Source organism: Pithys albifrons, chromosome 3, assembly GCF_047495875.1.
Source record: "Pithys albifrons albifrons isolate INPA30051 chromosome 3, PitAlb_v1, whole genome shotgun sequence".
In the NCBI taxonomy this organism is placed as follows: domain Eukaryota; kingdom Metazoa; phylum Chordata; class Aves; order Passeriformes; family Thamnophilidae; genus Pithys; species Pithys albifrons.
The window spans coordinates 17,210,620-17,234,317 of record NC_092460.1 but is presented as its reverse complement, the minus strand read 5'-3'; the positions used below and the strand labels follow the sequence as shown (position 1 = coordinate 17,234,317).

The window sequence follows — 23,698 nt, the reverse complement described above, 5'->3', positions numbered from 1 at the left end:
CAGAGGCTCTGCCAATCTCTGATTCCAGTTACAGTAGTGTCAGTGTAGATTGTTCTAGTGTAGTAACTAAAGATAACTTCACTATGGTGAAAACAAGAAGAATTAAATGTGATAATTTTGGTACTCATGGGAAAATTGGGGGTTTTGCTGGCAAGTATCACTGCTCATTATCTGTATTCCTTCATATTGAGTGAAACAGCCAAAAATAAAAAGCAATTTACAAAATCCTTGTTTGCCATTAATAGACTCTACATCTAGATGTTTCAAAGATGTGGGAAAAATGTAGAGCCAGATATGCAAATGCAGGTTCAAATTTTTATAAGTCTTGAGAGCTTGCTAGCAGAAATTGGAAATGAGGCAGAGTACTATGCTCTCAGCTTTAGAACATGAGCCAGAGCATCAGAAACTTGGGCACACAGAAGCTGCCACTTGACCAATAACAAGGAATGCCCTGGAATCCAAAACTCATAACATGAGCCTTCACTTACGGCTTGAGAGCAAACAGAAAGGACTGTGACTGGGAACAAACCCAGTCCTGATACAAATGAAGATACAGAGATGTGCAGCCACAAACACAACATACATGTTGCACTGGCTGGTGAAAACAAGGACACTACCCCTCAACCTCTCAAGTCTGTCCTTTGGCACTAAGGAATCATATTTCTTGTGGATTAAACCTGCAATATCTGCTATCCAGTGAGCTGCAACTAAGTTAGAGAGAGCAAAGTACCCAGGTACAGACACTAAAAAACAGTAAGACATATGGGACTCAGATCCAACCAGGTGAGCAGCAGGATGCCCACGTGAGTCCCCACCATCTGAGGGGTGCCCAGCAGTAGCAGGAGCAAAGCCTCAACTTATAATAGATATGCATAAGTGAAAGATCATTATTGGTGCTTGGAGAATTTTTAAACCAAGTTCACTGCCGTTAACCAGGTGCTAACGAGCTGTGCCAGGGAGTGCTATTGGGAGCTGTCATTGTCAGCTGTCATTGCTGCTGACAGAACGGCACAGAGCACGATGCAAACACGGTACATATTGCACCCCCTCAGATTACACCTGCTAGCAAGAGAAGCCTACATAATGTATCTCACTGTTCACACAGTGACCCAATAGAAATCAGAATTTTGGGCAGTTTCTAATATTTATGGGTTTCATTTTATTTGTTTGTTTTGTATAAAACTCATTTAGTCTGGGTATCATCAATGGATTTCTAGGTAAAAACCAACTCATAAAACTCATGCACATCAAGCTAAAATGGCTGCCTTTGATTCTTGGAATATTCTTTTATTACAATATGGTTTTATATCTCTGATAACAGACAGTGGAAGCAGATATTCATATTTGCCTTTTTTCTTTTGGTCTTTCAATCCTAAAAGAACGTCCATTTACCATCTTAATTATCTTGAACACTAACATAATCCTAAAACATCTCCATATTCTATACTCCAGTACCATGGATTTTATCTGAAACTACATTCTGATGCTAAACATTTTAGCAACAGCTTATTTCACCTTGATTTGCAATAAATGACCACATAAAATTATATTTTCATTCACTGGGTAATACTGGATCCTTAAATGCATCCAGTACTCCACAACAGATAATAACAGTAAATAGTCCCAGTTGGCCAAAGAAACAAATTCACCATGTGAGCTACTGGTGGCAACATAACCTGGAGTTCCATTAAGATACATCCTGAGATCTCATACATGTCACATCTTGCTAACAGTAATCCTGGCTAGTAATCCTTTTCTTCTTCTATAAATATTTTCCAACATTTGAACTGTTAGAGTTACAAGATTGTGAGCTTCTAATTGCTGCAAAGACTTACTGCTGAGTACCAAGTAGTAGAGAATGTTCTCACTGATGTTCAGTAGGTTCTGTCACTGGCTTCTTGAACAACCTTGGACAAATCACCCACATCAGATGTTTAGATGCTTACAGATTCACAAAAGAATGTAATGTCCCTTAGACTGGAATGTGGTCAAGCAGAGAAATGTTTCTGTATATTTAGGAGACTATTCCTTTAGAAATGTGTGTTCATTTTCCTCTATTCTCATTTGGACAATCAGGACTAAATAAATCTTCCGTTTCCCAGCCTGGGTCCATCTGACTGTTTATGTTGCAAGACTGTGGAGGTAGCATAGCTTATGCCAAAGGAGCATTTAAAGGTGAGGATTTACACAGGTTTTTCAATACCTTTTGCTGCTTCTATGGAGATGACATCAGGGTCACAGCTCTTGTAATTTGTTGTTTCTGAATGGTTAACAAATGGTTTGCAGTCCCCATGGCAAGCAATGACAGTGGAGAGCTTCCTTTTTCTAATTTATGTTAACATTGTGAAAAATTCTGCAGAAATACTGCATAAAGAGAGCTCTTAAGCCTAATCAGTGAAGACATACTTAATATCTGTAGGCTCACATGAGAAAAGGCTAGTCCAAAGGACATAAATGTAGTTCTACATTTATCCAAATGGAATAGGCAAAAAAACCCTCAAATAAGCAATGAATAAATTTGTTATTAAAATATCTCTTTAGCCTGAGGAGTCCAGTAACATGTGTGACTGGAAAGAGTGTGCAGCTGAGCTTGTGTCCTGAAAAACTCACTGAGATTTCCTGCTGACAGAATTGGAAAACACAGCTCAATTCTCACCCGAACACAAAAGCTTGGTTAAAAGTAAGTAAAGCTCAGTGAGTTATGAACTTACCCAGTACAACACATCTGTCCATCCTTCCATGGTTATGCACTGGAACACGGTCAACATTGCAAATGCAAAGTTGTCGAAGTTGGTTATGCCTCCGTTGGGCCCAACCCATCCACCCTTACATTCAGTGCCATTCATGACACACTGACGTCCGTTCCCTGAGAATGCACAAGGTGCTGGATCTTCTTCAACAAGTATATCTGAAAAGTGACCACAAATCATCACACTGAGTTCTCAACTTCTTGTGAGTTTATGAAATATCAACCCCGTTGTAACAGAAATTCAGAATTCAAGCTGAGAAAGGTAACACAAGGGAGCTTTGAGTGTCTCTCACATTTGGGCTTTACAACTTAAAAATGGGTTAATCTAAGCAGGGTACACAAGAGCTTGAATAATTAAGCAGTAGAAAGAAGCATGTCATAATACAACATTTTTTAGAAGCTCTTCATGGTGACAATTTTCCTCTTCATTGCTGTTACTTCACTCTCTGCCACCAACAAAAGGACCGTTAAGGAAAAGAGATCTAATTCCTACCCATCATCCTCTTCATTACTTAGCTGACAGAAAAGCACCCTTAGCCACCAGATAAGATCTCTTCCTCTTGAGGTTTCACTCCTTCAAAATTCTCCCACAGCACACACTTTGATTTCCCCACTTCACGTGAATGGAGGAACACTGTTTTCTTACTTTACTCATTTCAGAACTGTACTTCTTATCATACTGCCAAAATCCTGAAGGAAAAACTCTCAAATTAGAGCTCAGCAAACTATACCTTCCCTTTTCAGTAACCAGAGATGAGAAAAAGCAAATGAGTTGTGACTTAGAGATAATCCCCCTTATTATTTTCACAGCTGACATTTAAGCTACAAATAACAGAAATTAAAACCTATTCAGACCATGTTCTAGATTCTGAGTAGCTTAATTTTTTATGGGTTTGGTGGTGGTTTTGTTTTGTTTTGATTGAATACACTCCTCCTAAAATTATGATCCACACTGTAAAATGGAGTTACAGAAGTTTCAGTGCTTTGGCCCCTGGTTCTATTCCAAACTGAAATCCCACAGATTTGAAAGAAAATACAGTCAAACCTTTATTTTAGTCAAGAGTTTCATTACTCACCTGAATCAATAAGAAAACAAGATTTGTGCATTTTTCCAATAAAAAGTTCCAATCCTATAATAGCATAGATTATGATTACAAACAATACCAAAAGGGCAATATGGAGGAGGGGGACCATGGCTTTTATAATGGAGTTCAGGACAACTTGTAAACCTGAAAGGGGAAAAAAAAAAAAAAGAAAAAGAAAAATTATACAAGATAAGCCACATTTCTCTATCTTGCCCTACCAAATTTTCCATAATTATACATTATTAGAAATTAATGATAGACATGCAGAGATAAGTTTTTAAAAAAAATTCTACTGCCCAGAACCACCAAATGTTCCTGTAACAAAAAACTTCATAAGAATCTACAACTTTCTGACTAATTATTTCTTCTGTTATGTAACAGAAGTCAGTATTTGAAATGTATCACCAGACTCTATGGTTTTTTTAGAAAGAAAGGGCATGTAGTCAGTGTGTGTCTGTAGGTCATTTATATCACCTTTAGGAAGTTCTGTGCTACAACCACAATTTTGTGGAAAGTCCTGAGAAAATGTACAGTCATCCAATTGCAGAACTGTGGGTTTGGTCTGGAGAGAAAAATACAGTTACCCGGGAAAACACAGTTGTACTCTGAACAAACTTACTCCATTTATTCCTCACCTTGCTTTCAGAACTACTCCATTTTCTCAATTAAATATTTGTCCAAATTTTGCCTTTACCAAAACAAGTGAATCCCAGAGTAATGAAGCTGCCACAGTACCAATGAGAGCAAAATATGCCTCACTTTTAATTTACTTCCTTCCTGGCATTTCATAGGCCTGATTCTGTCCTTACCAAAGTCCTTTTGCTGAATATACAAAATTGTGATCATTTCCATGTAACAGATGATGACATAATAAACACAGAAGTAGCTTTCTTCCTTTGGATGTCTTGGAAAGAGCTGAATTGCAAGCTATGAACCTTGTATTCAGCCCAAATAACATCAATAATGTATTAAAACAGGATAGATTATCAGAAAATTCAATTGCTTTCTTTAAACAATATTGTTCTACTTTTTAGGTTTCCTAATTTATCTGTGAGCTCTACTGAGATAAGCAGAAGGCATTCATGTGCATTGGAGGGGGCAGGAAATACAAAATGTGTAATGTGCTTTGGCATACACTTCCCAACATATAAACTATTTTAGGACCACCTACACTTTCAGATCTGCAGGCTTTTAGAATTTGAAAAAAAAATCTGGATTTTATTTTCTGGGGTTTTAACATTTTAACATGTAATTTACTTTCATATAAAGCTCCTAAAAAGGAAGTGTATTCCCCTGTCTGCCTATTGAACTGTGTAAGAAGATCATACACTGACTGAATTCACAATCCCTTGTTCGACTTGAAATAGGGTAGCATTCATCTTGAAATTCACTTTATATACAGAACTAGATAGTATAAAGTTGAGTTTTTGTTCTCTCATTTCTGTCAGTGCCTGAAAGAAGAAAGTGAGATAATCAGAGCAGTTACTGTAGTCATTGCAATGGCATTAAATAGAGAAGAGCTTACTGGGCACTCCTGATACAAGCCGGAGAGGTCGCAGGACACGAAAGGCTCTGAGGGCTTTGACATCAAAGCCACCAGGTTTGCCACCTGAGTGGCTGCCACCGTCTGTTTCTTTGGTTAATTGTTCCAATATTACACTAAATAATCTAGAAAATTAGACAAAAGGTAAGTTCATCACTGTCCATTTACCATGTAATCAAAGATCTTACTTTGGAAATTACCTGAACTGCAGATAATTCTGAAAACTGTTCAGATGTCAAATGAGAGGTGTATTTATACACTAAATCCTGGCAGGAAGAGTTAGGAAGTGAAAGAGTTTATAATCCCTCTAGAGAACAAGGATCACATCCAATAACTTAGCATTTCACTTGTATGCACAATTTGCTACTTTTAAATAAAAGAAGCTACTTTGGTTCAAACATTCCAGCTGTAACATTTGGGGAACTTGTCCTCTCTTTAGAGGAAAAAAGAGATAACAACTAAAACCATCTGTCTTAATTTTGGTGGAATATGTGAACTCCAACTGACACTGCAGTTCCAATATTCTATATACAGTCAGCAGAAACTGAATATATTAAAAATAATTAGAGTTCAACATTTAATAACACCAAAAAGATTTTTCTTACACATAATACCTCTGAGGATAAATATATTCCCAGATGGCTCATTTATTATATTGCATTTTTTCCCTGCAGAAATGAACTAGTCGTTCATTAGAACAGCTTGGAAGACAAGAGTTTTACTTTACTTTCCCACTTCTAACAGCAATTTAAAGTTATGCAAGTGCTTGAAATACAAATTAATCTCGAGCTGATTTTAACTTGGAGCTCCGTTTCAGATGGTTTTCTAGACTGTGGCTGGATCGCACAAACTATATTATCCTTTGCACAGAGTCTCGAGCTCAGTAGTTGCAAAACTGCACTTCCCCCAGAAGGACTATCAAGTTAGTAGTTTTGTAACCCTGAAAAGCATTTCACAGTTGTAAAGGATGCCTGAAATGTGCAGGGGTTTATTTTGTTCATGAAAGGTTTTCACAACTCTGGTTAACAACCCGGTCATGCTGGATAATTGCTTGAAATCATATATTATTTAATAGGTTGCCTAAAGTAGAATATTGGAGATTTTACCTTCTCCAAGTCAGCAACTGACTCATCTCAGTCAATACCCAGCCCCAGTCTGCACCAGAACAAAACCCATCCACAAAGACTCTAAGATGTTTGAATGAACCTCAGCAGTCTCCATACTGCTATAACCAAAACAGACACTCAGTATTTCAGGTCCTGATTCAGTCCTGCAATTTAATAGAAGCAAAATTCCACCAAAATGAGATACCTCAACAATTTCAAGAGTGACTATTTGTGCTCTAAAGGCAGACACTTTTTTAAAAGACTTGTGAATCAAGTCCTGACTTCAGAGAACCTGCTTTCAGCCTGTCACTTTATACAACATTCAGAAAATTAAAGGGCTACAGGCACAGGAAGGTGCTATAAAAGCTTTCTCTACCAGTACCTTATTCTTTCACAGAAATCAATGGAAATTATGTGAGATAGCATTCAGGCAAGCAGTAGAGCAGTCAAAGTCATTCATGCTCTGGTTACAGAGCAAAGTGACAAAGACAGGAAAAAGCATCACATTCACAGCTGTGTCTACAGCTCTGTCACTTTATGTTGGCCAGCTGAAACCAGGACATATGGCATTGCTATAAAGCCATTAAGATATAAAGCTACTGATCTCCTTTATGGTAATTTATGTTTTCATTCCTGTACAGTTTACCAAAGTTAAAATGTCACATTGGATTTGGAAAAGAGTCTCTATACATGTTTCCCTTTTGCTTGTACAGTTTTCCTTGGGTATAATTAAGATTAATTAATGCATTTGGCCTGCTATAGTTTTTGCTGAGAAAGCACATGAGCAAATGTCAATATTTTTATATAGGACATCATGGCAGCTCTTTCAAAGCTATTAAAATACCTAATGAAATTTCACATTGAAGCCAATCAAACAGAATCAGATCCAGAAGTGATTCCACATCCAACTTGAGTTATATATGAAAATCCATTTTTCACTTGGCTTTTATGTATTCATTAAATAAAATAAATGGGACTTGTGCTTGCTTAATCATGTAGGCCATGCTTTCTTAAAAGAACAAAAACATTGCTTGCAGTTTTGCCATGTTATGAAGGGTCCACCTTGTCTTACAGGTAGGCTGATGACAACCTACACAATAGTCTATATTCCAAAAATATGGGGTTTGAGCTAGAGCTTCATCTTGTGTGATATTTCAGGTATTCAATAATTCGCAGTCCTTTTTTTGTTCATATTTTCAGCAAATTCAGTGTGAGCATTTGTCCTAACTACATTTAGCCTCCAATAATGAGTGTTTTATGAGTTAATGGAAAATTTTTTAGTTATCATGTATTTAGGACACAGCCAAAGATAGAGGTCATGTTAATTAGACTGCTCCAGGGTTACTGTAACTCCGTGGTCACTTGACAAAAGGGAAGAAGTCTATCCAAGTGACTGCTTGGCAAGAGAACAGAGCTCGTGTGTGAGTCTCCACACCTGCCCACCAAGCTTCCCCTTCAGGCACAGAGGCCAATCTGTTGAGAATGACCTGACCTGATGAAGGATCTATTTATACACAAATTTTAGTCCTGGACCAAAACTGCCTGAATGCCAAGCAACTGGCCCAAATACATCCTTCTCAGTAACATTTAGTATCTCTGAATCATATCGTTACAAATCCAGCATTTAAAGCACTTGCTCAAATGCTTTACTACAAATTCCTTTACTTTGTATCTTTTTTGTTTTCTTTAATGACACAAGTAAAGGGCAGCATACACTGTTAGTTCTAAGCCTTTCCAATTACAGACAACCCTTGATACAGTTGAAACTTAAAACTGAAATTAAAACTGCACACTGCATGTCAAGGTTGTCTTTGCAAGCCAACTACAACATACAAGGTTAAACATAGATAATGTTCTCCATGTTCTGGGTAATAAATATTGTCAGCAAACAGAATTTACAGTACTGCAAAAACATTTCTTAATATAATCTCTACAATATTTAGGAAGTTGGTGAATATTTCCCTAAAGATTCATTCCCCAGGTAGCTGAAGACAGGACCTAATGAAGTAGTACAGCCATGAAGTTGCTGACAAAAATTATTTATCACAAGCAGGTGTGTAATGTAAGTGTGGGATGTTCCACTCCCCACTCTTCTGTAACCCTGTGTAAGGCCCAAGCTCTGAAGCAAAGAGCAAACTCCCCAGGGTTTCCTGCTGTACCAAGGTGCACAGGGTGATTTGTAGCATATATTCTGACCCAGGCAAGCCCAAGTCATACATGTATCCGGGGCCTGACATGCAGCATCCCAAAACAAAGTCCAGCTTCCTTTAGATTTTGCAAATGTCAAGGAATCACTCAGTTAATTCTGCCTGCCCAACCACTCTTCACTTCGAAACACTCGAGTTCTCCCAGAGCTCTTTGTATAATAGATGAACTCCACATGACTTCAGTAGAGAGATAAACAAATAATGAAATAATGTATGGCCCTCAACAGATCAACCTTCATCATCAGTTTATCTTGAAAGATCGATGGAAAAGATTATGAAAGGCTACTGTGGAAAACTCTCCAGCAGAACTCAGAATTCCCTAGGAACTTGTACTACAAAGCTGATCGTGCAGTGCAGCCTAAAGGCACAGACAGCATTGAAAACTTTTAGGACTTCTTTTAAATTTTTCACTCAGTTCATTCTTTTATTTCAAAGGAATGAAAACCAAGCATAGGCTGCTACTCACAGCCAAACAGACTTACATCTACCTCACTATAAAGACAATTTAAAATATTTGCATAATGAAAGGTAAGTTACTTACCCTACTATTACTATTACAAAATCCAATAAATTCCATCCATTTCTAACATATGCATTGGGGTGTAATAATAATCCATATGCTATAATCTTCAAAAATGTTTCAACTGTAAAAATTATCAGGAAGGCATATTCTACTTTTTCCTGTAGAAGACAAAAAAAAAGTACAATGAAAGACAATATAATAGCTCTTTCAGTAGTTCCAATTTGCACTAAGAGGGTAAGTTGTGTTGCTCAGGACTAAGGAGATACCTTCATGGCAGTTTATGTTACAGGTTTTATTTGCATAGCATTAATGATGACTGTAATGACAAGGTTTTAATTACATAATTGCACGAGATTTTCTTGTTTTCACATTCTGTGAGAGAATAAACCTCTGTTTCTGCAAACATGGAAGTATGTTGTACCTTTGCTTAAGTAAATAGTCCCATCCAGGTCTATAGGATTCTCTGCATTCATTAAAACCAGACAATGTTGTAGAACAGGACCCTGGAAATACCCTCAAAAGGTAAGCAGTGATATACTCACTATTCATTTTATCAGCCTTAATACCCACAGAGTTCTACCTAATAAGGAATGTTAAGGTCTCATATTGAGGAGACTCAAAAAGTTTTAAGTTGTTTAACAGGGTGTTAATTTCATTTTAAACTGTCTTGCAACTTTTTCATCTTAATGTAGAAGCTTACATTGACTTATTCTTCCTTCCACTTCACCAGAATTTCTTTAAAGCACCCTATTATGCTTGAAAAAATGATTAAGGTACTGTATCACCACCCTGTGTCATTGAAGCTCCAACTTCAGATTTGCTTCAACTTTTTTTTTTTTAATCTTATTAGTTCATGCATTTTACCAAAATTCTCATTTTAAACAGAACTATACATTGAACTCTTGTCCTAGCTAACTAAGTAATATTTTTGGTGTTTCTTCTCTCTGTAATATTAGCATACTTGATTTGGATAAATCGCAGAGGTCACTGCTATCAAAACAATCAGTTCTTTTTACCTCCAGAAATCATCACTCTGTATAATATTTTGTTTAGTTACCTACTGCTACTCAACTATTACAGCCAAGAATAAAAGTCATAAAGACCATTATTAATTTTTTAAACTTTTTCAGGACCACATGACATTGCTCACTTATCACAAGCAATGTTAATTACATAGACTACAACTGCCCAGTCAGGACTACAACCTAGTACCATACATTCAAACAGAGCACAGACATAACACACAAAAGTACATATTCCCTGTTTTTTACACATCCTGGCACCTTCATGTACAACCAAATAAAAAAAACAAGCCTTAATTTGCAATTTAAACAAAGGTCTTGATATTCTCATGTGCAGTCTAACTTGGGAAGGTGAGTTTCTTTTCCTCCTGAAAAGGCCATTTAGGGTGGTTCCACCTAGAGCGTGACATACCCATTTATAAACCTGGCACTGGTGGCTGAGCAGGTGCAAAGGCCCCTCAATAAACTGTGCACTCCTCCTCCCCCAGCAAGCAGCACCCCTGGGATCACTGGGACAGGTAACACTTCCTCCTGGATCGTACCTCCTGCTCAGCCCAGTCCTGTACTCCTGCCTTTCTCCTCCCCTTGGAGAACATTCATGAACACGGCAATGCTTCACCCAGGGCAGCTCCTCCTCAGCTGCTTTACACTTGGGGTGACATCTCCCAGCCTAGTGAAACCCATGGAGACCCTCCTTCTCCTCAGGCTTCCTAATATTGCTTTCAAAATTGTCCCTTCCACTTACCTACCAATTTATCTCCAACCAACTACTAACAAGAGGGAAGTGGCATCACAGAAGGAACATGAATGGCTTGTGCACCAAAATCCATCAGATCTCTTTGTCTAGAGATTACAATAATGTGAATTACCAGCATTCCTGAGAAACATACTCAAAAAAATGCTTAAATACAAGCAAATCCCACCATGTGCACATTCCACAATCACAGCTATTTTTGTCTCCCTGCATATAGCTAAGTCTACAGCTTGGATATAGAGAGATAAATAATGTGAGACAACATGAGGAAGACAAAAATATTACGGTTGGCATTCGCTGTGGGCAAAATATATATCAAAATCATAGTAGTAGGAGAAGTGAGGTGAAAGATACATGTTTCATATATTCAAAAATTCAGTAGCTTCTTTACTTAAAAAGAACACTGGATACAGGACTGCATGGGGCCTCCTGGGTCACCATGTCCAGTGTCCTATTTTACAGGCAAACATATAAATTAATTCCATCCATCAACCTACCAAGTTCCATCCGGAAAAGTATCTTTGCCCTTCACTGCTGCCCTTCAAAAACAATTGTAATGCTCTTCTGCTGTTCGTGTGAGTCCTAGTGCCAAGTGTAACCTGCCTGATTGTCACATGTCCCTGCTGTTCAAATCGCAGCAACTCTCCCCTATCACTTACTATCCATCTTTCAAAGATAGTATTGGTCTTGTTCCTGTTTATTTAATTTCTTTTACAGAGCCAGGAATGTTTCTTGTTTCCTAAACAATATTGCAAACATGCTACTAAAGCCACATGGAACATAAGATGATCTCATTTTAAACCCACCAGTGGGGTGAAGGCCAGTGTGTGTCACTTTGCAGATGGATCTTAAGGAACCTTGACAGCTGCACCAACAGAAACCATGTGAATCTCACCAAGAAAAAATGGGAAGTGCTGCACCTTGGGTTAAATAATCCCACACTAATATGGGCTGAGAGAGGGCCTGGAAGTCACTCTGGGCATCAGGCTAAATACATGCTCACTGTAAATCAGACAAATTCTGTATTGGGCTGTATTAGGAACAGCACTGAGAACAGAGAGAGGGAAATTGTGATGCATCTCTACTTAGTGCTGTGAGGCTGCAACCCTATTAAAGTTTAGGGTCTCTGAGTTCAAAATGCATGTTGAGAATGCAAGTCCCAGTGAAGGAAAGATTTCCTCTCCAGCAAGGAGGATCTCTCCATCCAAGAGAAGTTTAAGAGAAGGGCTAGAAGCAGACTGCAAGTACTACAAGGGGACTAGGAGGACTTTGAAGGCAAACAATAATTAGTAGCACATGGGAAAATAAGGAGAACAGTCACAAGCTTCATGTTTGGAGGGTCACAGAATTTTAGAGAACTTTTTTACCAGAAAGGTAGGATAGAATGGGAACATGCAGTTTTAAAGCAGGGAGTTTCAAAGATGTAGCCAGGCAAGGGTACAGCTGAGCTGATCTAAGGCTGGCAACAGTCCTGCCAGGAGTTGAAAGAAAAGGTAATCTCTAAAGACCTCTCCCAGGTAACAGTTGTGTAATTTCTGTTATTCTGATATTATTCTCTTCTCCGGGGACACCCCCTTGTCGCAGGGGAGAAGCTTGAGTGCCCTCGTGAGGTTGAGAGCAATGCTGGAGGTGGTTTGTGCCGCCGGTAGGGTCTCCCATGCCAGACAGGTCTCAGCTGAAGGGTCAGACAAAGTGTGTCCACAGGCAGGATGGGCTCGCTAGCTGTCTGGCAACCATCCTAGGAGAAGGACAACTCCAACCCCAAACCCAGGCAGATGGAGCTCGTTTAGCCCTGTAAGGCCATCCATCTAAGAGAAGGATACTCTAACCAAACCTACGTCCTGAGGTATTCGCTGTCACCGTCCAAGCTCGCTAGGCTGTGGCATATGAACCTTAGGAGTAAAGGGTGGGGCCAGTTCTGCGCACGCTGTGCCTCACCTAAAAAATCCATTGCGCAGGCTTGAAGGGTTCACCCACATTGCAAAGCCCTGTAGCAACAGGTGAGGGTTGAAAACGACAGGTGATAGGAAGCAGCTGGAAGCCGCAGACCCTGCCCTGCATGCAGGCGATTCAGGATATGGGTCAGAAAGAACCATTCCTTGCCCTTGTCACCTAGGGAAATGTTCCGCTGTGCCTTTTGTGACCGGACCTGCCTATCCCGTATCGGCCTTTTTAGCCACCAGCACGCTTGCAGCAAGCGTGGGTAGTGCCCTTCTCAAATCTTCGTTCGTGAAGCCTAGCCATGATGATGATATTATTCTAATAATTCTTACATGATCACAGAGAAAAGTAGGAATAGAATCAGGGCATGTATGATTGCACCCACTACACATTCAACATCTAAAAGCTCCTGCATTCTACACAACTTAGAACACTGGAAAGTTTTCCTTCCTTTCTGTCGAAGAATGGAAATGTTTCCTTCCATCCTCATTCCCTTTTGTAAAGCATATATGTCACAGGTTCTATATTTTGCCCCTAGAAATACATATATCCATAATGGATAAAAGATAAAATCAGGGACAATGCTATTAATGTAACCAACAGCACAAGATGCTTTGTAAGAGCAGCACTGGGCAAGCCCACAGCCATAATTTCTTTAAAATCTTGAGAAAAGAAACACATATTTCTATACATCTACAACCAAAGAGAAGGTTATTCTTTCAGTGTTTCATGTTTCCTCCCTTCTTTTCATGCTTTCACAACATTTATTTGTTTCATTTTTTTTAAATCCCAACTTGTGTCTCCCACAGAGGCCAGATGAATGACTTGCCCTTATAGTTACCAGCATTCAAAGTACAGGCTGTGCTTTCCTTACAGACTGTTTGGCTCTTTCATAAGGAGGCAGCCAACAGATGTTCTCACACAAACTGCAAAGTTAACAACGTGCTCACACTCAGGAAGGTTCTGGCAGTCCCTTCTCACACTTGGGTAATTTCTTGCCAGTCACCATGGACATCAATTTTTGCCTCTGCAAACCTGATACATCTCCAGGCTACACATCACCTTGTCCAGAGCTTAAGCAACTATTACTCAAGAGTAAATAAATTTTCATCCATCACACCATATTCTGTATTACTGGAAGAATTGTAAAGGTAGGGTTGCTAGGTAAAAAGAAACACAAAGCAGTAAAAGATAATTCAAAATACAGACTGAAGGATGCAATTCTAGCAGGTTACACCACCACATTTATATGCTTTATTTTCTCCACAGTGGAGAAATCCCTTTAAGTGAATATTTCACTAAAAATGGAAGTAGGAAAACTGAGATAGAAGACAAACAAACAAAAGGAAATACATAAGCCTGAGTGCCTGAAAAAAAAAGCCAAAAAAAAGTGTATTAAAAGAAACTGAGAAGGCTGTTTGGTTCTAAGAAATTGCACAGATTTAAAGCACAAATTGCATATAATTTCTAATATCTATTCCTGAATTTTGTTCTATATTGCACACCAAATTAACAGAAAAACCTGATGGATGTAAACATAAAGAACATATGAAGTACAACAACATATCTGTGCTATGAAGGATCTAATCCTAAGGCTGCATAGATTAATAGTTGTTTGTTCACTGATTTGGTACCACACAAAGCTGGGTCATCTCTCCTCAGAGGCAGCTGATTCCTGCAAGGCTGTCTAACACTTATTAATGTTGCTCAAAAGCTGCAAGTCTCAGCAATCTTTTTCTGAATATATGATGCAACAGGACTGATCAGATAGGATGCCCTTCTGATGGAGTCCAAGGAGCTCCACTTGGACATGGATCATGGAATACAAAACAAAGGCTACCCTTGCCCAGTGAGTTTAGGTGAAATCATAGGAACCCGAAGAAAAAAAAAAGGCAGCGCATTTGCATTCTTATTTTAAGTAAATCAGCTTAGCAGAAACCCTGTTGCTCAGGAAATCTTTTCCCCCCACCCCACCCAGATGGTGTACATTAGTCATCATTTATCTTCATATTTTCAAAATCTCTGAAAGAAATATGCAAAGCTACTGTTACATGTCATAAGGTGATGCACTACAACTCTGCTTTTAAGATGTTTCAAAAGAAAGCTGTCTTAAAATAATTAATTTACAAAACCTTAATCTATTATGCTATATAATTAAGTCTTCCTATATTGATATCTATGCCCATGGCATCAGAGGTGGCGATAATTTCTTAACTGAGAAAATACAACTTTGGATCCAGAGTAACACACCTGAATCAGAGTAAAAAACTGCTTGGCAGATAAAGTGACTCCATTTAAGCAAAGTAACTAAACTGGTCGGCTTTCTGAAGTTTCAGCATAACACAAGATACTTTGACATTATTGATTTGGGGACAAAAAAAAAACAAACGTGGAATTTAATAAGTTGTGTGGCTGATGCCTCAACAACATATAAAGCCATTTATCTTTTTGACAAACAGCCATTCTGTGAAGTTCTGCTGCTGGAAAAACATACCATCTATAAGGCAGAAAAATAACTGAGTTCTGAACTTAAAAATAGAAACATTTAATTTTTCACTTTTTATACCTGTATTCCTCTGAAAATCACCTGTGACCTGCACCAGAGTAAGAACACAAAAAGAAAAGTAAACCTATTTATTCCCAAAGGTGAAAAATGTTGTAGCATTTTCCCAAAATAGAAAAAGGAAGCAGACATGGAATCTATAGAACTGGCTTAATTTCATCAACATTAAAAACAGAAACAGTAATTTACTTCCAAGATTAGACACAGAAATTACTCTCCATGTATTAGAAGAATTAGAATTATTTATCACTCAATTTGGTGATAACTGTAGGATTAACTCTGCCTTTAGACACATAAACAAGGGAGGGAGAGTTTGAAAAACAGTATTTTAAGGATTTGTGTTTTGATCAAGTCAAATCACATTCTACCTTCCTGATCAGTCCTGATCCACCAAAGAGAATACAACTAATGGTCTGACTATGTCAGATGTCTGCATTACTGCTCTTTAGGTGCAACCTTGCCTTCTGACAGTGCTCTGCAGCAACCTCAGAACAAGAGTTACACACCCACAGTCACACTTCAGTACAGACGGGGGCCAGGAGACATTATTTCCATACTTCAAGTGCACATGACATTTCAAGGACATGAGACCCTTTTATGTCTGAATACATTGAATGCATGTAAAATCCAGGGCAAGTCCAGGCAGGAATTTGGCATCAGGCCCAGAAATATCTCCAGTCTTGTGAGATAAGACACCATCATACTACTGCAGATGCTTTGGCAGGTCAGACTGGGACATCTGATGGCAAGGCTGACACTTGAAAGTCAAAACCAAATGCAAATTCCATATCTAGGGTAGGAATAAGCATAAACATTCTTACACCAGTTCTATATAAAACCAAAGGGATTTCACATTCCTGGTACCACTGCAAAGCTACTCAATTACTGAGCACAGCAAATGAACAAAATGGATGTTCACACATTATGTTGAGGTGCAAGTAAAATTAAGAGCAATTAAGTTAAACTCCTTTTTTACAGATATATATATATATATATTTATCAGTGTAGTCTGCAGGAGCATTTGAACAACCAACACCACTGAAATAATATCCCAACTTTCCAAGAGTTGTAGCAACATTAATGCCTGTTCTTTATCTGGCAGCCTCTGGCAGCCAGTGGTAGATGAATAAACAGACCATATGTAACACTGATAATTTTTTCATTATTTCCTGCAATCACTTCCTCTAAATGCACTGCAGAACCTGCATTTCGTCTTTGACTGTGATTGCTTCTCATATTCTTAATCACATATTTTCCACTTTACCTTTAACATGATAACAGAGATGTCAACACCTCTGTTCTGTAAATAAGTGTTTGTACAGACAAAAATGTTGCATCAAATGCCAGATTTTCATGTCAATTACCAGGCATCTGCGTGGATCCATGCTGGTTTTGTTCATGTAAAAGTTCTATTTAGTACATGATAAATAAGGATTTTTTTTGTTTATATTATTTAATGGGGAAAAAAAAAAAAGAAAACAAAACCAAGAGTTTTTTCCTTTGCTGCATTCAGGCAGAATTCTGCTCTCAGAGAGGTTTTGCTGAATAACAGCTAAAAGAACACAACAGACGTCCATTCTGTATGCACATTATTAAATACACCATTTACAGTCCCTTACACTCCTCTGTGGATGCACAGACTAATTTTCTATTTCATATTGTTCTGAATGAACAAAGTGAATAGTGGGATTTTGTAAATTTGCTCATAAATCCCAAAAATGTAACAAAACCACCACAAATTTACCATGCACTGAAGAATTATCAACCAAGGGACAATGAACCAGTCCCTTTGCAAGGTGTGGAAGGCAAGGTGTAGAAATGCCAGCAGGCAGTGACGTGAGAGCTTCAGTCCTAAATCCACCCAACTCCTGTGAAGGTTGGGCACAGTCAGCCAAGGAGTCTGAGCTGCACCACTGAAAGCAGGCCAAGTTAGCAATAAAGGATATAACTGGAAGGGAATCCAAATGGCTTGGGTGTCTTTCTGCACCCTCTAATTCATGATACTCAGAAGAATAAGGTCAGCACAATAAGGAAAGTAGAGCAGAATATTTGTGTATAGGGGCACATTGTCTCATAATTTTACCTTATGCAGTTGAGCAGAGTCAGTGCCAAGAGATGAATTAAACCTGTATCTAGTCATAAAACAGCATTAATGGTAAATATATTTTGTTACTTGTGAGCAGCTTTATTTATAAGACAGCAGGTTTTAGTTAAAAACATGGGGTGAGAATATCAGTAGGTATCACATAGTTTACTAGATATCTTCAAATTCTGACAATTTAAAAATCAAGAGAATCTTTTAATCCTTATAAATTCACTCTGACCATGGAGAAATCCATAAGCAGAGAACACACAAGAACACTGACAGCAGTAAATCCCTCACTGAATATTTTATATATACATATATATATATAAGTACTGGAGCCTGGAAAACTTTCAGATGTTACAAGACTAGCAACAAGTCCACTTCTTGTGTTCCACAGGTGTTTTCTAGATACAGACTTCCCAGAGCATTCAAAGAGAAACAAAAAAACAAGGGTATAGTGGGTAAAAAAAATTCCACCTCCAAAAGTCAAAATAATTTTTTTTTTTCCTTAAAAGAGGAAAACTCCAGACCAAAATCTCACCAATCAAACCAAACTAAAATTAACTCAGTTCAGCAATTTACTACAAAATCTATAAGGAAAAAAACAAACAAACAAAAAACCCATGTTCCTGGGAGAGCTTTTCCCATTTATTTGCTAATCATACTTCGAAAGCATATTGATATTATTTATACCTTTTATTAAAAACTTTCATAAAAAACTTTTCAGGTGATGCTGCAGCAGTCTATATTTAAACATACCCACTTTTCTTGTGTTCATTTTCCAACAGTTTCATCATTCTCCAACATGTGCACTTCCTTCTTGGACCTACATGGTTCTCAAATGTACAGGAGTGGCTCTCACATGAGTTATTGTCATTTTGAGCTCAGCTTCCATGTAGGTGAGTTTGCCAAAGGAAAATCTGTCCCAGCTGACAGACTGTTCTCCAGGAGATCCTTCATGCAGGAGTTCTCAGAGCTGCTCTGAAGAAATTTGGCATCCCAAATGAAAAGGAAGTGAAGACCAAAAAGGTAACATTTCTGTGAGTCAGCTGTTCATTGACAGCCCTACAACAATCCAGTGCTGTGTTACAAGAATCTCAAGGACTTTCTGAAGAAAAAAATTTGAAACAATATGGAGAACAGATTGGGTTTGTAGTTGTGTTCTGCACTGATAGTGTCAGCCAAGAAACAGAACAATTACGTTCTTTGAGTAGGTGTTTTTTTCCCAAGATTTATTCATCTGATTGCAAATCTAATTTCCATTTCCATTACAGAAGAGTTGGGCAAATGTGATCAGCACAATACTTTACTCATTAATCTGTAAGATATATGACTGCAGTAGGGTTTTTTTTTGTCCAGTTTAAAAACTATAGAATGATTTGTTAAAAACCTACCTAATGGGACAGTTTCTTCTTCTAAATACTTCTAGAAGAAATGTCCATTATGTAAGGATAACTAATTTAGTTTAGTCGGGGTTTTTTGGATTTTATTATAGCAGAAAAGGTTTAAGAAATCTCTACAAATAAGGCTTTCAAAAACCGCAGCACACCACACCTACTGTATGTCCTGGTCTGACTTGGAGGTGGACACGAAGGGAGCATATGGTTAGGCCTGTTCTTTTATGGCAGTTTTTCTAATCATCCTTCTCAAGATTTAAATAGCAGAGCCCTAGACCAGTGGTCAACCAGTGTCCTACACTTGTAGTCTACTATTGTTCCCAGCAAGACTGAGAACATTTTCTTCAACCCTCTGCTTTTGGACAGCAGTCAACTTCCATGTCCAGGATGGGATCTTCTGTATCAACACTGGCCACAGAATTAAAGTACTATTAAAAAAAAAAGTCTTTAAAAAATAGTAGAGGATGTGAACCCCTCATATTGATGTAACAACTAAGAAATTTGATCAGAAAAATATGTATTTAGTTCTTACTTTCTTGTTTAATATATCCTAACATCAAACCATATGATGTGGATGTGACAATTCTACACTGAGGAGAAGGTGTGCCTGGAAAATAACAAGTTCCAGTGTGAAATATCTAATGTCTTTCTGGGAATGACATCCTACATGCTCTATTCTCTATTTGGAATTCTTTTCTTCAAGAAAGAATTTCTTAACTCCTTAAAGACACTTTCATTTACTCCATATTTATTAGTAGGTAAAACTGCACTAAACACCACTGAAATAAACCTAGGCAGATGCATTAGTTATGAGCAGACAACCTACCTGAGCTTTGGAAGTCATAAACCACAGAAATGTCAACAGCAATGATGCCAATGAAATCCATTCCAACAAAAGGAGAAGGCAGGACAGAACACTCCTTGTAGACACTGCTCACAACAGCAAGGTAAGGAACCAAAAACATGCATTTATCCAAACTGACAGGAGAATGGGCTACACCAGCCATGCAAATGTTAAGGCACAGCTTCATCCTTGATTGTCTCACCTTACTGCACAAGTTCTTCCTAGCACTTTTTATTCAGCTGTGTTTGGTTTTGAACCAAATAGTCAAAGTGTCTATTTAATAAAAATTTTATTCAACAGTCAAAAATCAAAGTTTTTCCACTGATAAAAGACTTTGATTTTGAGAGAACATCTTATACTAAATTCCAGATATGCAAAATTTTATGTGGCTGTAGAAATTGGTATTTCCCAGCAGCAATCAAATGCAGGGAGATCTCCAATTTTGGTGCCCATCAGGTATTTGGATAACTGGAAAGGGAAGACCTCTATAGTTCTTTCATCTCAAACAGAAGGCTCAGTGAACATGGAGACATTTTCATTACGCATCTGAGGGTCAGATGGCTCTGGCTGTTCCATAACAAAGAAAATGCCAATCTGCAGAGGAAACACAAGGAGAAATGTTCCTTTCTGCCATGACAGTTTGTTGCCGACTGCACTCTAGTGAGACCTCACACACCAATATGATGTTCAAGCAAGATCTAAAGTTTATTCAAATTACAGGTATATATAACCTTAAGTGACCCCACCCCAGGTACAATGGTCTGACTCCAATAGGCTGAGGCTGGTAACATGTACTTTTAAGGTGAAAACGAAACTTTGTAGGCTGGTCCTTCGGACCATCTGAATCAGGGGCGGCAACAACAGTTTTCAACAGAGCCTTTTGCTTCATTGCAAGCACAGCACATGGAGAAGAAATATTAAGAAGTGGAAGGGCTCCCTATAAGCACAGAGGAGCTCCAAGAAAAATTCCAGAAACAGCAGAGTTAAACCACCAACTTGTGCCCAGTCCACAAACAAGACCCATGCTTAATTTCATATACCTGCTTTAGTTTCAGCTGTATTCAGGTACAATACTGATCTACCCTTCTGAAAACTCATTAAAAAATAAAACATTTTGCTTAGTTCTTGTAATAGCACCACCACAAAGCCTTACTCTTTTCTTAATTCTGGACATGATAGAAAAGTGTTCAGCCAAAGTCACACTAAATGTACTAATTCTGAAACAAACACGTGCACCTACTGATATACATTGCTAAGGTATCTTAAAAAGTTGCCACAGTAAAAACAAAACTGAAACAACTCAAAGTTGAAAGAATTTTTGTTCATTTCCTGTGGTCTGCGGATCAAACCTTACTGATAAAAACCTTCCATTTCTGATAGAAAGGAAAACATGAATATGCCTGCCCTGAAGCCAAGTTTCTTTCTTCTCTACAGATGAATCTGTTTTCATATTACCTTGTGGAATGTTAGCAACATTATTTAGGGTCCCTCAGTGCCTGCTACAATTACAATTCCAGATTCTGCAAATGCATCTAAGTGCATCTTTGTAATTTCAAAGTTCTACACAAAATCATTTCCTTCCTCTCATTCTCATACCATTCAGTATCCCAGGAGATGTATTTAGGTTTTCAATGTCTTATTTCATTTTCCGCTTCTACAAACAGAACACTTGATCATGAAGATTATCTTGTTATTATTCCATCTGAACTGCATCTAAGCCTGTTTTAATTTATTCCCCTATCTAGAATATCAGTTTTGATTTCCAGAGAACTCACTGTCCACAACAACATATTCTTAAGTAGTCTGTCACTGTTTCAAGTTTACTTCCATTATCATTATAAAACAGTCAGAGAATACCAACACCTGCTTTTTCTCCCCTTATAAAACTGCTTTCCAGATGATTTAGAATGTCATAATCCTTGTGACTTTTCTCCAAACTACTACTGGGACAGCCCCTAAAGCATATTTAGAAACTATGTTCTTGAAAGCAAGTACATGAAACAAGCTGTTACCTCCCTTTTGGAAAAATTTATGCTTTTTCCCCCTTAAGAGCCAAAGCCTCTTCTACTCCCAAGTAGGCACAAAAAGTGATTTTGATCAGATACAAATCACAGACACCAAAAGCCAAAAGCAAAAAATGAATTTTTCCCCCTCTTTCAGTTATATGCAGAGAATTTAACATCAATTTACAGATCATCACAGAATGACCAACGTTGCAATGGACCTTCAAGATCCTCCAGTTCAAACCCCAACCCACAACCACACCTAAACTTCATCCCCCAAATGCCACATCCAGACATCTCCTGAACACCTCCAGAGATGGTCATTGCATCACCACCCTCAGCAGTCTGTTCCAAAGCCTGACAACTCTTTCAGTGACTTTTTTTCTAATATCTAATCTGAACTTTCTCTGGTACAATTATAAGGCCATTTCCTCCTGTCCTTTCTCCTCAGACATGGCAGAAGAGAACAACCTCCATTCAGGGTGTTATACAGAGTGAAAAGGTCCTTCAGAGCCTCCTTTTCTCCAGGCTCAACAATAACATCAGCTGCTCCTCACAGGATTTTCTAAGACCCTTCACCAGCTTCATTGCCCTTCTCTGGACACACTCCAGCACCTCAGCTTCCTTTTTGAAGTGAGTGGCCTGAAACCAAACAGCATTTGAGGGGAATCTGATTACCTAAGTGAGGATATTTCACTGCCAGAATGGCTGAACTGAAAATTGTATGAGTGTCCCATTGCTTCAGTCATTTGAAGAAAGCTCTAAAAATTATGATTCCATTAAGTTTTAGTAAGTAAAACAACTAAAATACAAATCTTTGTACCTTAATGGCCTGGGAGCTGCCAACATATGGAAGTCAGTTTTTATTGCATGGTGGTTTTTAAAACACCCACTGAAACATTTACAAGTATTTTCACAATCCACTACAGTACCATTGAATGCCCAGTGAAATTATTGGGAAAATGTAGATTTGAAAATTAGTTTTTAACACAAAATGGAGAACAGCAGAAATTTAGACTCCACAGCCTTCCTTCAGCATCACTTTGGAATCAGCAACCATTTCTTTCCCTTCCCTTAAGTGGCAATTTTACATCACTAATTTTCTACTGTGATTTTAACACCAGTCCCTTCATTTTGAAAAGGGGGTCTTCATTTCAGTAGAAAAAATGCCCAGTTCTTTGCAAACCAAATCCTCAAAGTGAAACAAAATGCTTTAATTAAAGCTATTTCCTTTGCTTAGTGCTGTTTCTAATGTATGATTTGCCAAGGGCACTGTTTTACTCATGTTTCGATGGAATACTTAGCACAGCGTGAAATAGATGGCATCTCCTCTGTAGCAAAAGTGAAAGGTTGACTCCTGCCCTGGGCATCTTTTATTGTCTGTGAAAGCTCAGAGGTAGAAACTGAAGCATGATAATTGAACCTTGAAGGAAAAAGTAATGACATTATAAGAAGTGCTTCTGTCAAGTGATAAATATCCTGTGCTGTGATATATTTAATTTGTAAGAATAAAAGCATAGTGTTAATGAAGATTAAAAGGTAGTTCTGCCATACAAAGTGGGACACATTGGACATGCTGATGGCCAGTAAATCCCACTTCCAATTCCAAGTAAAGGTGCAATTTAGTATCTGACTAAAATAAAAAGGATAATTCATCTGATCTTTAAAAAAGATAATTCAGCATTTACACTTATTATACATGGCATACTAAAAAGATGGTTTGCATATTCTTTGGTGTCCAAGGCATAAACCTGAAAGTGCCAGTGGAAATAACAAGTGATGTAACAGAAGTGTGTAAACCCCGAGGCATCATCTGCCTGAGTCAGAACTCAAAGGTTTGGCTCAAGTGCCACACACACACACTTGCACTCCGAG

At 38.1% G+C, this 23,698-nt stretch overlaps 1 protein-coding gene across 6 annotated transcripts in view; it reads right to left on the bottom strand.

Annotated features, from left to right (window-relative positions):
- CACNA1D (calcium voltage-gated channel subunit alpha1 D) overlaps window positions 1-23,698 on the bottom strand; it is a 169,894-nt gene that overhangs the window by 97,403 nt on the left and 48,793 nt on the right. For all 6 annotated transcript variants that reach the window (XM_071550761.1, XM_071550765.1, XM_071550760.1 and 3 more), the window contains exons 4-7: window positions 9,232-9,371; window positions 5,360-5,502; window positions 3,826-3,978; window positions 2,712-2,908 (exon numbers count right to left, since the gene is read on the bottom strand). In XM_071550761.1, the coding sequence (XP_071406862.1) occupies window positions 2,712-2,908; window positions 3,826-3,978; window positions 5,360-5,502; window positions 9,232-9,371 (633 nt within the window). The remainder of the gene's footprint in view (window positions 1-2,711; window positions 2,909-3,825; window positions 3,979-5,359; window positions 5,503-9,231; window positions 9,372-23,698) is intronic.